General features: G+C 42.1%; 1 protein-coding gene across 3 annotated transcripts in view; it reads right to left on the reverse strand.

The window, feature by feature from the left end:
- The window catches only part of LOC148028263 (SH3 domain-containing protein 3-like), a 153746-nt gene that overhangs the window by 75737 nt on the left and 61165 nt on the right, over nucleotides 1-16844 (reverse strand). For all 3 annotated transcript variants that reach the window (XM_087690050.1, XM_087690051.1, XM_087690049.1), the window contains one exon: nucleotides 3362-3463. In XM_087690050.1, coding sequence (XP_087546176.1) covers nucleotides 3362-3463 — 102 coding nt within the window. The remainder of the gene's footprint in view (nucleotides 1-3361; nucleotides 3464-16844) is intronic.

Consider the following 16844-nt stretch of genomic DNA (forward strand, 5'->3'; position numbering starts at 1 on the left):
CTCGAGAAACCCTAGGCAACAAACCTCGTGACATTCCATGGGAGTGCCGGGCGGTGTCGCTTAGACTCGTCTCCCGATGGACCACTAAAAGCGTGCCGAGACCGATAGGCGGGCACATTACAACCGAGTAAGTAGTAGGTCTGCTATCAATGCCAAGAAAAAGAGGCATGAAAACAAGCACAATTTGGGCTATCCACGCCGACCTATTTGATGCTATTGCTGGCCACACTAAAGCACTTGCTAGAGCTAAGTCATATCTACTTGATGCCGAAAAAAAGCCCACACAAACAAGGAAGAGGCCTACAAAGCATAAGACTCATGCAAACCTTCTTGAGGGGCAGCCATTAAACCTTGGGGTGTAGGTTTCAAATCTGGGCTGAAGCACATTGAAGAGAAACTCCTTGAACCAATGCTCTGATACCAATTGAAGAGAGAAACCCAAGTGAGAGCACGAGCAAGCAGAAGCAATGGAGGAGTGAGCTATGGCAGATGGAGCAAGAAAGCAAGAGAGAGAGAGAGTCAAGATGTGGAAACTCTAACAATCACAATATGTGACCCGTCTTCCCTTATTCAAATGTCACTGGATAAATAAAGAATAAAGTGACAATGATGGGCACTTGTCCCCTGCAATGTACAGGTATGCAAGTACTCTCAGTGTAGTAATACACAAGCGGCATAGGCACAAGCGTATTTACCCCCAACACTTCAGTCATGATTACTATTGCAAATGGTTAAGATTTCGTGCTTTTGGATATTTTGTTTATGTCTAGCATGACAAAGAATTTGTTGTTTAAATCTACTATCAATAAGCATAGCTTTCAGCTCATCTTTGAAGAAGACAAATGCATTGTCAAAGAAAAAGATATGGATTATACCCTCAAGCTATTCGACACCTTGTATGATGGTCTCTTTTTGTCAAACACGAATGACAAGCAGTCTCATGATGCTCCAACAGTCAGTACTCTTTGCCCACAATGCAAAATGTGGAGCTATGGCACACCTGCTATGGATATATGAGTTTTGGCAATCTGATGAACCTTCACCGATGTCAAATGGTAGATGCATAAGGATGGTGCAATGCACGCTATCCAAAAAATGCAGCTAATACACTCCAATGTTTGTGGTCCCATGCCGACACATGCACTTGGGAATCATCGTCATTTTGTCACTTTCATTGATGACTACTCAAGGTATACATACATGGGTGTATGCTGAAAGCAAAACTTGATATGTTTAGGCATTCTAAACATTTGATTGCAAAGCTTAAGGCCAAGACTAGCTTGAAGATGCAAACACTTTGCACAAATAGAGGGGAGAAGTACATGTCTTCTGCTTTTGAGACGTATCTGCTTGATCGTGGCATGATGCATCAAGCCACTATTAGAATGACCCCTCAACAAAATGGTGTTGTAGAAAGAAGAATCAGACTCTTGTGGAGATGACTCGTTATATGCTCAAAAGCAAGGGGCTGCCTCAAAAATTTTGGATAGAAGGCCTTCAATGTTCAACTCATGTGTTGAATCGTGCATCCACTGAGGCACTAAAGACAATGACACCGTTCAAAACTTGGCATGGCAATAAATCCAAAGTTGACTACTTTCGCATGTTTGGATGCATAAACTATGCACATGTTCCGAAAAGCTTTGTGGAAGCTCAATGTCAAAGCTGTATAATGTATTTTTATTGGCTACAGTCCAAAGAGCAATCAATGTTGAGCAATGAAAATTTGAATCAAAAATTTTTGCTGATTAATTAGAAAATATTAATCCTATTTATTTGGCTCTAAAATGATCCCAAAAGGGAAAATACAATGAATGTCCTTTCAAGTTTGCATAGGACAAATGCCTGCTCAAACTCTTCAAAAAGGGGCCAGGGTGGAACAGCCATTCTTCATCCTCTATCATCCCAATCATTCAAAACTTTAGATGGATCATTGCTGGCATCATCTCACACCCAGCAACCAACCTCTACTATCCATGAGTTCATCGATTCTGCCCAGCCTGCACGCAATGCAGGGTGCCACATCATTGTCTGCTCCCTGCTGCCAAAATGCTACCATCTACAGCAATGCAACCTGTTCTGGCCTGGTGACTCCTACCATTATCATCAACTGGAACCTTGAGGCAGACACACTGCTGTCTTGCCCCAAAATGCAGGAACTTGCTGTGCCACATGCAGCCTCTATGCCATCAAACTAGTTTGTGATGCTCAAACTGCAGTCTACAGCCAGAACATAGATTTTTCTTCATCCTCAGCATCCATCAAGGCGATTCCGCATCAAGTGCTAGCCAGCCGCTCATGTTCAGGAATTACACACTCTACCCTGTTGTTTATGGGGTCCTCAATGCTACATCACCTCTACAGGCCAAGACAACTTCTCCAACTGTCATGGACCATGACCTCTGCCTTGTACTTTGAGCCTTCATCCTTCTCCGGCACTTGGCAATGGTCCTACCATTCTGTTTATTCTTCCATTTTCATTTTCATTTCACTAAGCATTCATTAGTTATTTCAGGGCTGCCTCGAGCAAATGAGATGCAACCTGATTTATAAAACCCTCCGATTAGCTCAGGTTTCAACCTCCAAATGAACAGTGTAACATTTTCACACACACCCAATCTCCTGATGCCCATGATGGCAACAGGCAACATACAATAAGCACTAATAGCACAAACTTCTGGGTATCCTAGCTATGGTCCAGACTGCAGCATTCTCATATTGAAAGGATGGCAATATCCAGAGCTTGAAAGAGAAGCTAGAGACTGGAGATGTTTGAATCCGAACATTCATACCTTATAAGAAAAGCTAGGGATGGATATCTATGAATCCTGTAGCATGAACAAATCTAAAAGTAGCAACACTGACCCTCACAAACCGTCACATGAACAACAAACAGTCAACAAAAGTGGAGGAAACTTGCATATGTGAATGATGGATAATGTCTAAATGCACATGGATAAATACCAGCCTAAGGAGAGAAGTGGCCCACTATATCAAAGCATAACTATGCTAGCTGCCTTAAATGATGTGGGTGGATCCCAATGGAATGGAAACAATGTAGTTGTATTTAAAAGTTCATCCTGGTCAATCAACACTGTCACACACCCATTCAGCTGCAACCTCATTCAGCTCTACAAATAATGTTGCAGCTTGAAGTTCAATGATCTATCTCCCTCAAAAACTTAGAAAATACTTTCGAGACTACCATGTCTTAGATGTACATGCATTAGGATTTACCAAAAAAGGCCACAAAAAACGAGCAGGAATCTTCTTGTGTCATCCTCAAAAAGAAGCAGCAAGTGAAATAAGTGAAATCAAAACCGTTTCAAGACAAAGTGAAAGGTATTAAAAATTGTGTAACCTGCACTTCTGCATCTTGCCTCATGCGATCATATCGTTGAGCCAAATGCCGTGCATCTTCAAGAGGGGCTCCATTGACCATGGCCTTGAGTGGCTCAATAACCTGCAAGTTAAAAAACAAAACATGACAACCTTTTTCTTTTGTGTACTATGAGCTCATGACAGCTGAAATTATTTAAATCGCAAATTCCTCAGGCTGCCTCTCAGCTAACATTGCCACACTGCACACGTGATAAATAGGGCCTAGGCTTGCTTGTGAGACAAAGATCCATCATAGGACATGTGGACTCGGACGACATGAACCTATCCACTTACTAAAAATAAGTTGAGGAAAGTAGTATATGTAACTAATGCATACTATGTGCAAATGTACTACAATATGCACCAGCGTAAGGAAAGAAGTTGTCCACCTTATAAGAGCATAATTGTGCCAGCTCTTTAAACTAATTTGGGTGGATCCAAATGGGATGAACAAAATGAAGAGGTACACTAAAAGTTCACCACCACATCCTAGTCAACCAACACTGTTGCAGGCCCATGACACTACAGTTTACTCTTCCTCTCCCACATATGAGGTCATTTATGTAGTTTACATCATACTTGTGAATTAGGGCAGTCTACATCAGGTATGAATAAAGTATGTAGACAAGGATTCAAGATAGGGCCCCCACACTTGCAATAATAGGCTTGCTCGTGAGACAAAGACCCATCAAGTACAAATAGACTCTGCCAACAGCAACCTGCCCACATATCATATTTTTGCTCTCCAGGTAAAGGTTCAATAGTTAGTTGCAATGAATTGCCTAGTATATTAATCTACTTTTGCTCTCCCATCTACAGGTAGTTGTAGTGGATGCTGTCAAAGTGAAGCAGAGCTGGGTTCCTGGACATCACAACTATGAGGTACGGCAGTCAACATTATGAGATGAATAAACTGACATAGATCTTTACCAATTTTTCCTTTGTGCTTGTGTAATTATCTTGGGGGTACCATAGGTGCATGTGGTCCCCTCCCCCCCCTAGGAAAGGAGGGGTATTGAGCTAAAAATGCATTCTTAACCTAATTACTCTTAATAACAGCACCAAAACTCAAAATTACCAAACTTTTATTAAAAAGAAATGCAATCCTAGAGAGTATTTGTGTCTCATATGCCAAACCCTTATTTGGGAGGACCCATCAATCTATAGATAGACCAGCTGCCCAGCACACAGCCTTAATCCTTTTTGCAGATTGCTGGTGACTATCTTAGCTATCCTCACCCCATTCATGGAGGATATCTCAGTTCAAGGTGTTGTCTCCTGCTGTCCAACATCAAGCACCTACTTCCAAGCCTTGATTGCTGTCAGCATGCCACGTGGCAAATTTGCCTGCATTTTGCTGCTACAGCAGCCGACTACACTGGCACATGGCCATTCAGCCTGCATTTTGCTGACTGCAATCATCATCATGCTGCCATGTCATCCTTTCAGCCTGCGTTTGCTGATTTTCACTATTGCCTAGCTCCTCTGTCAGCACTGATCCAGCTCCATACTGCTACATTTGTGGCTGCCACACATCTCTGCAAGTTGCCTACTGCCTTTTGGGGTCCTTCAAAGTACAACATACTCTCCAACTCATACTCTCTACCCTGGTCCTTGAGACACGGGAGTTAGTGGGTCAATATTTCACCTTTGCATAGTGTTTTCTTGCATTAAGCATCGTACATATATTCAGCATTCATTATCTTCTTCAGTGTTCATTGTCTCTAAGTTACCCTAGCCTTAATTATGTTCTTCATCAAACTGTGTGCTTTGTCATGCAATTTGTGTTTGTTATTCGTAGACAAGAATTTCTTTATACAGTATCAAAGCTAAGTACTCACTCAAGAAATCTAGGCTTTTGATTGGAGAGCTCGTGATCAGAAATAGGTCCGTAGAGGGAACATCATTTCAAGCACCTCACTGTCTTAGTCTCTAAAGCCCTCCATGCAGAGACCCAAGCAAGAGTGGGCTGCACAGCTTGCTCCACAAGGATCCAACATAGAGGGAGAGACATTGGACTACCATGGAGTCCAAAGAACATATGAGATTACACGAGCCACATGCGATCTCATTCTTATACATCAAGCTTAACAACTGCTAGAAGGTAAACCTTTGCTATCTCCTTTAGATTCGGTGCATAGATCTATTGATTTTGCAAGAAGGATGGAAACTCCATGTGGGACGGGCCACTCCACTAAATAAACCAACACAGAGTACAAGCCTTTATTCTCTCTAACCCTCCATTTACTCCAGTGTCAGTTTTGCCTATTTATAGTTCATCTTTTCAAATCTCTACTTCTTCGGAACATTTTGGCAATACCCACAAGGATGAAGGAATCGTACAATCAATTCACAACAATTCAAGTCCCAAAGAGGACTCCGTTCTTTATGTAAGCATAAGAAGAGGTGCTTATAACAAAAAACATCTAAACCCTTTTGTAAGTTTTCATTCTCCTACTTTTCCTTCAAGGTCTATTTGAAGTAGGTGAAACCTTGTAGGTCAATCAGAGTTGCAATCCCGCTTGAGCATCTAGCAACTTGCTACCTCCCAACTCGTCACTACTTGTTGCGAACACCATAGCTGCCAAAGTTGTAGCTTGCAACTCATCACTGCTTGCGCCTCCCAGCTCATCAATCTTTGCTGACACACCCAAGCTCCTTTCAGAATGAAGGGGGAGAGCCCTTGCCTCATAAGAGTAAGAGGGAGTGGCCAAGGAGACGAGCGGCTAGAAAAAGGAGGCAAAGACAAAGATAGGGAGAGAGACAAGGACCACAGCAACAGGCCAAGAGAGAATGAATAGTTGTTACGGATTTCAAACCTGTTGCACAAAGGGATTTGATTGGCCCACTTGAGGCAACATAGAGGACTCATGCGGTATCACTAGTAGCTAGAATGGTAGTGACTCCCCCATGTGGGATCGAGCAACTAGCTCACACCCCTAACCCTATGGGATAGTGATGGATGTACCTGGACCACTTGAGATGGATCCCTAACTTAGGCCTCCATTTGACGAGTACGAGCAGAAGCAAAGAGAGCATGCACATGAATCGAGGTGCTGAATAGTGACAGAGTGTGAGAGTGAGAGTTGACCGACAGGTGTGTATCAATGTGGTACACACAAAGAATAAAAGAATGCATTCATACTTAGGGTACGGTACACTTACACCCGCTAGGGTGAGTCCACATGTGTGAAGAAATATATACATTGGAGAGCGCAATGGGCCTTTACACCCGACAACCTCCCACTTAAAGGTCCTAAGCGAACCTTTAAACGACTCCCAAAAGTCTAATGCAATGCTCATGTTGAGCCTTTGCAAGACTTTTAGTAAGAACCTCTGTAGGGTTATCCTGTGATTTGATCTTAGTCAGTGTGACTAGACCATCATCCAAAACCTGTTTGATAAAATGATACACAACATCAATATGGCATTCTTAGCAAAGCATACAGCACTCTGGCTATCACATCCAAGTACAGGTGTTTTGGTAGGCAGCCCAAAATCCTTGACCAAACGACCAAGCCAAACTGCATCTTTCGAAGCTTCAGCGGCTGAAATATATTCAACCTCAGTGGTGGAGAGTGCTACTATCTTTTGCAATCTAAAGCACCAAGAGACCATGAAAGATGACTCAGGCCAAGACAGAAAACGATGAAGCCAGAAGAGAAAATTAACAGTCCCAATCGGTGAGCACGAGTGAGTATTCTCCTCCCAACCACGCCTAGATAAGTGCTGGCACCTCTCTCTCCGTTTCCTCTACCAGCCGTCCACTTTTGGTGAGTCCTACTATTCTTGGACTCTCTTACTCTCTAGGCTCCCCTTAACCCCGTTCGGACGCCCAAGAGCCCGGACGGTCATTCTCGTGCATGTTCCCCTAGATTTACCTTAATGTCACATTAAATGTCACTTTAATGTCACATTCAATATTTGTGACCTTAACGTTACATTAAATATCACTTTTAATGTCACATTAATGTCACATTTCCTTCCCCTTAAGAATCGGTTTTGTCCTCGAAAACGATACTTGGAAGGTCTAACTGTAAATCGGGAAACCTTTTCTTTAAAGTACTTACTCGCTCCCATGTTGAGCTTTCTTCTGAACAATCTTTCCACTTAACCAAACATTTTTTATAAATAGTATTCCTTGTTCGTCTATTACGAACATTTAATATTATTTCTGGTTCATGTGGATTAGATTGGTCATTGAATAGCTCCTCAATATCATCATTTAAGATTAGATTATCCAAATCACCCAGCTTCTTCCTTAATTTACTTACATGAAAAACTGGATGCATTTTACTACCAGCAGGTAGTTGGAGCTTGTAAGCCAGGAGAATTGGTCTATCTTAAGGTGCCTGAACAAACTAAAACTATGAAAAAGGGACAATGTCCAAAGCTTTCACCAAGGTATTGTGGTCCTTTCATAATACTTAAAAAGGTGTGAGAATTGGCTTACAAGCTCCAACTACCTGCTGGTAGTAAAATACATCCAGTTTTTCTTTTCCCTTACCCTTGTCCTTATCCTTTCCTTTGTCTTCCCCCTTTTTCTTTTGAGGGCAATTCCAAGCAGCATGGTTAGGGGATAGGCAATTGAAACACAACTTTTCTTTTTTGGCCTTATCAAAGTCATCAGGACTTAACTTTGGTCTCATATATGGTTTCTTTTCAAAAGGTTGTTTTTTATCCTTAAAGAATGGCATTTTCCTTCATTTTCCTTTTAAATTTGCCCACAAATTTTGAGGTTTCCAATTCCTTAGACTTGGGCTCCGTATCAATGAGACTAGTGAGTGTACCTGGACGCATACTATCTTCATGAATTAATGCAAATTTAATTGCCTCTTCCAGCGTCTTAGGTAAACTCTATTTTACTTCCTTTTTACAGGCTTTATCTAGTCTCCTAATGAATCCTCTTGTTTTTTGGAATTCATCTATTCCTTCCAATTTGAGGATTATCTCACGATATTCCTCCAGATATATCAGCAGGGGTCTTCCCTTTTGTCTGACATAATCCCAATCTTCCCAATTTTTTTCCATTTTATTTTCAGGAAGAAATTCTTTCAAAAAGACGGATTCAAATTGAGCCCAGGTTTAAGGTATTTTATTCACCTCCTTTAAAGTTCGCCACCACTTATATGCTTTGGGCCCCAAAGTTAAACTAGCCTCCAGTGCTTGGAGATGTGGTGGGGTATTTTTTAGTTTATGTAAATCTTTCCGTTTTTGGAGGAAATTAAAGATTGTATCTTTATTCCTATCTTTTTCCTCCCCGTAAAATTGAGGTGGTTTCATATCCTTTAGAACTGGATTATTCCTCAATTTATGGTAAGGTTGGAGTTCCTTAGGATCTCGCATAGTCACATCTAAATCTTTCGATGAAGATGGGACATTCGAGGTTTCTATCTTATTTTTATCTCTTTCCAACAATAAAGTTAATTGAGATTTTATTTCAGTAAGTGTTTGAGTTAAAAATTCCATTTGAACCCCCTGAGCTTGCACACGAGTAGTAAGATCATCAAATTGCTCTCATGTAGCAAAAAATTCTTCCCACTGTTCTTCTTGCATTTCTGGTTCCTGGGGATCTACCATAGGGTGGTCCCCAGAACTAGAACCTTCCATTACTTTCTCTTTACCTTTTTCTGCCATTAATACACTGGAATTGGAAAGCAAAGATAAGAAATTTGCATACAAAGTAAAGTACTTCCCTGGTTTTAATGGCAAGCAGTGGTTGCTAGTTTGGAAAGAAACCCGAAGAGTAAGGAACAAATTTTATCTTCCCGGATTAGAGCAGCGAAGCAGTCATACTAGAAATTCAATTTCCTTTTCTGTCCGTCTCACAGCAGTCGTGATAACAGTCATGTCATGTTTCACGTTTTACCTCCGTCTCAAAGCAGTCGTGACAACAGTGGTGTCACGTTTCACCTCACGACCACACGCCTGGTCATTTCGCCTGAACCTTTCTTCTGCCCGTAACGTGTCACATTTACGTGACGTGGCACGTCTCACCTTTTCTTTCCTTCACGGCCCGTCACGCTTTCCGTCTCTTTTCGGCCAATACTCATCTATGACGGGTGGCGCGCGACCTTGCGAATAACTGACGACTTGGCAAATGACTGACGACCTGGCGGATAACGGATCTGTCCATTGAACCATAGGCTCTGATACCAATGAAAGATGACTCTGGCCAAGACAGAAAACGATGAAGCCCGAAGAGAAAATTAACAATCCCAATCGGTGAGCACGAGTGAGTATTCTCCTCCCAACCACGCCTAGATAAGTGCTGGCACCTCTCTCTCCATTTCCTCTGCAAGCCGTCCACTTTTGGTGAGTCCTACTATTCTTGGACTCTCTTACTCTAGGCTCCCCTTAACCCCGTTCGGGCGCCCAAGGGCCCGAACGGTCATTCTCGTGCATGTTCCCCTAGATTTACCTTAATGTCACATTAAATGTCACTTTAATGTCACATTCAATATTTGTGACCTTAACGTTACATTAAATGTCACTTTTAATGTTACATTAATGTCACAGACCACCCCACCAATCCAGGTAAAGATGTACCCGCTAGTAGACTTGCGAGTATCCAAGTCACTAGCTACGTCTGCATCACAATAGCCCTACAGATCTAACATACCCTTGCCATAGCAAATACATTTTCTTTGTGTGCCTTTAAGATACTGTAAGATACATTTCACTGCTTCCCAATGTGCTTTGCTAGGATTTGACATAAACATGCTCACAACTCCCACTGCATAAGCAATGTCAGGTCTAGTGGCAACCATAGCATACATGAGTGAGCCACAAGCTGAAGCATAAGGAATCCCCTTTATAGAGTTGGTTGCCTTATCATCTTCTGGACAATCTACCTTGATAAGCTTAAGATAAGGTGGAAAAGGTACACCAAGAGGCTTAGCATCAGCCATAGAAAAACAATCAAGTACTTTGCCGGTGTACTTTTCTTGTGAGAGAAATAAGAACTGCTACTCTCTATTTCGTATCACACGCATGCCCAAAATATGTTCAACGGCACCCAAATCCTTCATGGAAAATGATGAATTCATCTGTCTTTTAAATGCATTGATCTCGCTTTTATGCTTACCAACAATAAGCATATCATCCACAGAAAGTACAAGTATAATAAGGCTTCCATCGTCAGCATTCTTAATATATAAACAGTGATATGCACTACTTCTTTTAAATCCATGTGAGAGCATGAAGGCATCAAACTTTTTATGCCATTGTCTAGGAGCCTATTTCAAATCATACAAGCTTCTTTTAAGCTTACATACCAAATGCTCCTTTCCTTGTATAACAAAACCTTCGGGCTGTTTCATGTACAGCTCTTCTTCTAGATCACCATGCAAGAATGCAGTTCTAACATCCATCTGATTAAGTTCAAGATCCATAGATGCTACATTGGCAAATAACACTCTAAGAGTGGCCATTTTGACAACAGGAGAAAACACTTCCTGAAAATCAATGGCCTCCTTTTGTGTATAGCCCTTAGCCACAAGTCTGGCTTTGTATTTGGATTTGCCATCCACACATTTGATTTTATAGACACATTTGTTAGGAATGGCTTTCCTATCCTTGGGCAATGTAACCAAATCCCAAGTATCATTCTCATACAATGACTTCATTTTTTCCAGCATAGCTAGCTCCCACTTTTTCTTTAATTCACATGATAAAGCCTCTTTGTACGTAAGAGCCTCACCTTCATCTGTGAGCAAAATGCAATCTAAAGAAGGATCAATCTTTGTATAGGTCTTTTGACTCGTGTAAACCTTCTTACCCAATGATCTATATTATTAGATAATGGATTCGCATCCAAGGGAATGTCAATGACCTCATTGTTTAGCTGCTAAACTGCATGTTCAAGTTGCTGTAATACAATGTCAGGCTGCTGTAATTCATTCTCAGCATGTTGATTTTGGTACTCTAGCTGATGTTCAACATCTCCTTGCTGCCCATTTTCATCTAGCTCAATAATGATATACTGATTGTCACAATCGGCATCAAAAGGAGCTGAATTTTCACTGGCTGATGGCTGCTCAAGTGACTAATCATGCTGAAATTTAACTTTCTTTTTGTCTAAGTCATTAGATATGACATTTTTCAGCAACTTTGGCTCATTAAATACCACATCCCAACAACGTAGCACCTTTTTCATGCTTGGAACCCAAGCTCTATAGCCCATTTGAACTTCATCTCCATACCCCATGAAAATGCCTCTATGAGAATTCATATCAAGTTTGGATCTGCTATCAACAGGTACATGTACATAGTATTTACAGCCAAAGACCCTTAAGTGGTCATATGAAGCAAGTTTGTTGGACCAAACTTCTTCAGGGATGCCACTTTCAAGTGCACAGTGTGGAGATCGGTTGTATATATGTACCGCAATTTTAAGTGCCTTTCCCCAAAACAATTGCAAGAGATTAGTACTAACCAATGCATAAAACTTTTTAAAGGCATCTAATGCCTCACTTTTCTACTCAAGCAAGTAAACCCATAGCTTTCTAGAATGGTCATCGATAAAAGATACAAAATAACACAAACCACTATGAGTTTTTATTGGCATGGTGCATATATCAAAGTGGACTAAATCCAAGATGCATGCCTTCCTAGAGGGGCTCCATGAGAGTATGGACTCTTCACATGTTTACCCAGAACACAGTCATCACAAAAGTCAAGCTTTGAGTTTTTCACATCAACTCTTCCAAGTGAAAAAAGTGCCTACAAACCCTTTTGGCTCATGTGTCCAAGACGCTTGTGCCATAACTCCATGTGTGACTACACTTTAGTAACTGCAATAAACTTTCCAAGAAGTACCTTGCAATAGAGAAAATATAGAGTCCCCTTTTTACCACCTAGTGACTAGCATAGACCCTTTTTGTATCTTCCACATTCCACCACCGAAAGTATGAAGTAACCTTTATTGTCTAGCTGCCAAACTGAAAGCAAGCCCTTCTCGATACCAAGTACATACCTAACATCATGAAGAATCAATCCTGACCATTTTCAAGGGCCGAGTGTATGGTGCCCATTCCTTCAATATCACATGCATGATCGTTACCAAGATATACTTTTTCAAGGTTACTTTCTGCATAGGAAGAAAAACACTCCAAAGATGGACTTACATGAAATGAAACACTGCTATCAACAATCCACGATTGTGACAAACCATCATGAGCTGACAACAAAGCATATATCACATCCGTTTTAGTGATATACATATCCTCCACTGTCATAGCATGTGCATCTCAAAATGCAACCAGCAAATCAATATCTTTATCCTCTTCTATTTCCTCAATAACAACACTAGATACCACATTTGCTTTTTCTGTCTCTTTAGGGGTAGAGCTGCAATCCTTTTCATTCTTCTTGCCTTTTGCATTAGCTTGCTTCTTGCGTTCTTGTTTCCTTTTAAAGTACCTACAATCAAGCTTTTTATGCCCTTTGCGACCACATTGATAACAAGTTACATTTTGCAGTTTTTCCTTGCTTTTGCTGCGATTTTTATTCTTATTTGCAACATTAGATCTTTTTTCAGTTCTTCCTCTTACATTGTAGGTTGATCCATTGTTTTCCCCACTTGCCTTGCTTCTAATCTCTTCATTGAGAATAGAACCAGGCACACCATCAAATGTCAAGTTGGGGTTATGCTCAATGACACAACCAATGCTTCCCATGAATTGGGCAAGGTCATGAGCCATAAGATAGCCCTCAATTTAGGATCAAAAGTTGGCAAGCCTGCATCCTGTAACTGACTCAGAATACCAATGAAAGCATAATAATGCTTTGAAGCAGGCTTAAGACTAATTAAGCTTCAAGTTGACTAACTTTCGCATGAGATCTACCTGATTGATAAGAGTTGTATTCTCATAAGTAGCCTTGAGTTTCTCTCCCAAACTACATAGACACTATCAAGCCCCTTTATATCAACCAAGATATCATCTGTGGATTGCCATTTTAATGTAAGTAATAGCCTTTTATTCATTTTAGCCCAATCCTCATCTGACAAAGCAACAGGCTTATGTTCTGCTAAAGCATCATCACAATCCTTTAGAAAGAATATACCCTACATACGATCTTTTCAAAGATCAAAACCATTGCCATCGAATTTACAAATCTCAAAGAGATTCTTTGTGTCAGATGTAGATGCAGTGCCAACCATCTTCAACAATAAACAACTGCAATAAAGGGCTGAATGCTTTCAGCCAATAGCAAGGTTGCTGAATGCAACAGCAAGTACACACTCTTGTGCTTTCAAGGTGTCCAAGAAGCAGATGTTTAGCTGCAATTTTAGTCTCTAGTACTGATTACAGCATATATACAAATCAAATCTAATACATTTGCATTAATGACAGCTCCAACTTCAGTAGTTCATCACCATAATGCCCAAATGCAATGACCCAAATGTTGTATTTACTACAGTTTCACTGCATAGTGAGTATTCAGCAATACATATACCAAGAGAAGCTGCCCTTTATCAACATTTGAAGCATCTAAAGCTCAAAAATCTCCCACTCAGCAGTGAATCTGCTGTAAATTTCATTGTCCAGTCTCAAATCAACTCAAAACACATCCCCATTGTGAAAAGGCCCAAAATTATTATAGCTAAACCGTCCCAATTGCATTAATTCATGTTCCCAAGCATCAATTCTGGGCAAATGTTGCAGAATTTTCACGAATTCGGCAAAAGCACCAAATTTCAGGGTCCAAGAGTGCACAAATCTCAAAGAAATTGGCTCAACCGATGAAAAATTTCACTTAACATGAAAGCCCCAAAATTTTCGACGCATGTGCACCTAATGTCTGCAATTTATAGGTCAGGAGTCACTAAAATATGTGTCAAGCACCAAATTTGAGAAAAGCCCCAAATTTCCAAGAGCAAATTTGCACAAATTTGTGTTATGTGCTTGCACCCCCAAACGTCCAGTAGAGCAGGGAAAGGAAAAAAAAAAATTCAGATGTTCTTAACAAAACATTGACTTGACCAGCCCGTCTCGTCTGCCGCCTAGTGACGTCCTCAATCTGACGCTCGACATGTCGTGGGCAGTCGCCACGTGCATATCTCATCTGACTGGCCACCCACCGTGGGCTGGCTGCGTGCTGGTCCTGGTCGCGTGTGCTGCTTGTCCCATTGACCTGCTCCTGTCACCCATCTAACCTATCGTCTGGGCCTGTCCGATCGCCTGTCGCCTGTCCGCTCACCTATCGGTTGTTTGGTCACATGTCGCCTGGTCAGTTGCTTGAGACTATAGACTACACTTGTCGATTGCACCTATTACCTGCTCCCCACAGCCCGCCAGTCTATTACGCCTGCAGCAGGCGTTATCACAGCTGTCGCCTGTTAGTCCCAATGATGACGACTACAGTGACTGCCGGCTTGCACTGTCATGCTCTAATACCAATTTGACGAGTACAAACAAAAGCAGAGAGATCCTTTCTGGGCCACATAGATCGTTCTACATCGGCTATCAGAGTACTATGCTCAAGGAAATAAGACGCATCCGATGTGCACTAAGTCCTTTCCAGCACATAGAGGATTGATTGGTGCTACGACCTCCTGGAAATCGTCGCAATGCCAGTGGCAATCTTCTCCCACCTATTTTCGGGTATAGTGGCTACCACGGCCTGCCGTTCTACAATCCACTCCATCAAGAGACAGTGATTGTTTGATACCATCTCCTCGTCAGTCTGCTCCTTCGAGAGACAATGGCTGCTCGACTCCTTCCTCTTCTTCGGCTACCCAGTCCGCTCCATTGAGAGACAACGACTGTTGCCCACCTCTTGCTCATTCTGAGCCCCACCTTTCCCCACCCTCAACTACTCAGGCTCGAGAGGCTACCTTTGGAAGCTCTTCAACACCCCAGATACCTTCTTCAGCACGATCGATGGCACTTCCTTCATCATCAAACATTTCGGAGTTCGTAATCCATAAGTTTTTGGATTCCCTTTCTACTTTAGAGGGGGATGTTATTTCTTTGCCCTCAGAGGGGGCATCTCCTTCTTCGACTTCAGCGGGGGCCCCTCCACCTCCCACCTCAGAGGGGGAACCTACTCCACATGAAGTTCTTCACCCATCCTCAACTTTCTTGGGGTGGCTGTCTTCGACCAATCATCTCTTCTACTAATACGTATGAGCTTCAGGTACCACCTAGATCGGGACCTCGAAGGTTCAACCGCGACTTGGTGATGAGGCCTTTATATTCCTTCCAACATGGATGCATGGAGCTAGTGGCTTCTCTCCTGAGGTTGTGTTTCGGGTTCTCCAGTTCACTCTGTCTACTAGTCTTTACCGTAGGTTCCCTTTCCAGTGGAAATCTTGGATCTTAGGGGTCCTCTTCTTCTTGCCTTCGCCACTTAGTTAGCATGGAGCCACCTCCCGAGATCAAGTATGGGCATATCCTTATGGTTCTCGGCACCACACAAAGTCCGACATTCCTCCTATGCATGGCATGTTTTCATCATCTTTGTACTAGGGCGCTTGGGTAAGTGAACAATTTTCCCACGAGGGACATTCTCCAAGTGGCACCTGCTGCATGTAGCATTGCATCTCCACCTCACTCTTCTCTTGTTCCCCTTTTTGGGCCTGAGAGGGGGTGTTGAGAAACCCTTCACCCACAGTTCGCGTTTTTGCGTCTTTGCGTTTTGTGTTTAGCGTTTGCAGCCCCTACAAGGGGCACCATCCTAGACTGACTGTGCTTATTTATAGGCCACTCTCTCATTCATTCCTTACCAGCTGATTCATTAAGTCCGTCACCTCTTCTCTCCAACCTCTCCACTACCCTCACACCCCTTCAAGAGGACATTGCGGTTTGTGGTTTGTGGCCGTCTTCATCATCTTCCTTGTGCTATGGCACCCTTAGTCCCTTGTATCACATTCACTTCATGATTCGGAACTTCATCATTCCATTCATCTGAGTTTCTTCTCTCTTCTCTTCTCTTCTCCATGTTTGCCGAGTTCACTCCATGTTTCTCCCTACCAACCCTACTATCTCGCTGGTACGTCATCTTTTGACAGTACATACACCCACTAGGGTGAGTTCACATGTGTGAAGTGATATATACACGGGAGATATACGAGAGAGCGTAACGGGCCTTTACACCCAACACCATCGAGTGGTCTATTTCTTAGGTTCTTGATACTCAGGAATAGGGAGAGCTTCCCAAGGAGAGAGAGGTGAATCTAGTTACCCACCAGAGGTAGGGAGGTAACAAGGAGTTTGACACAGATTTAGATGATTCTTTGGATTCCATCCAATGTCCATCTCTTCACGAAGCTGTAGAAATTGCAGCAATGAGACAGGACAAATTTAGATGATTCTTTGGATTCCATCCAATGTCCATCTCTTCACTAGGCGGTAGAACTTAGAAGAGATAGGCATGGTCCATAGAGCAACGGCAATCTGAGAGACTTGGATAATCTCCATGAGGATCCTCTCATGGAACGTTCAAGGCTTTGGTGG

The sequence above is a fragment of the Lygodium microphyllum genome, chromosome 12, assembly GCF_053477565.2.
Source record: "Lygodium microphyllum isolate KBCC chromosome 12, Lygodium_microphyllum_v1.1.10, whole genome shotgun sequence".
Lineage (NCBI taxonomy): Eukaryota > Viridiplantae > Streptophyta > Polypodiopsida > Schizaeales > Lygodiaceae > Lygodium > Lygodium microphyllum.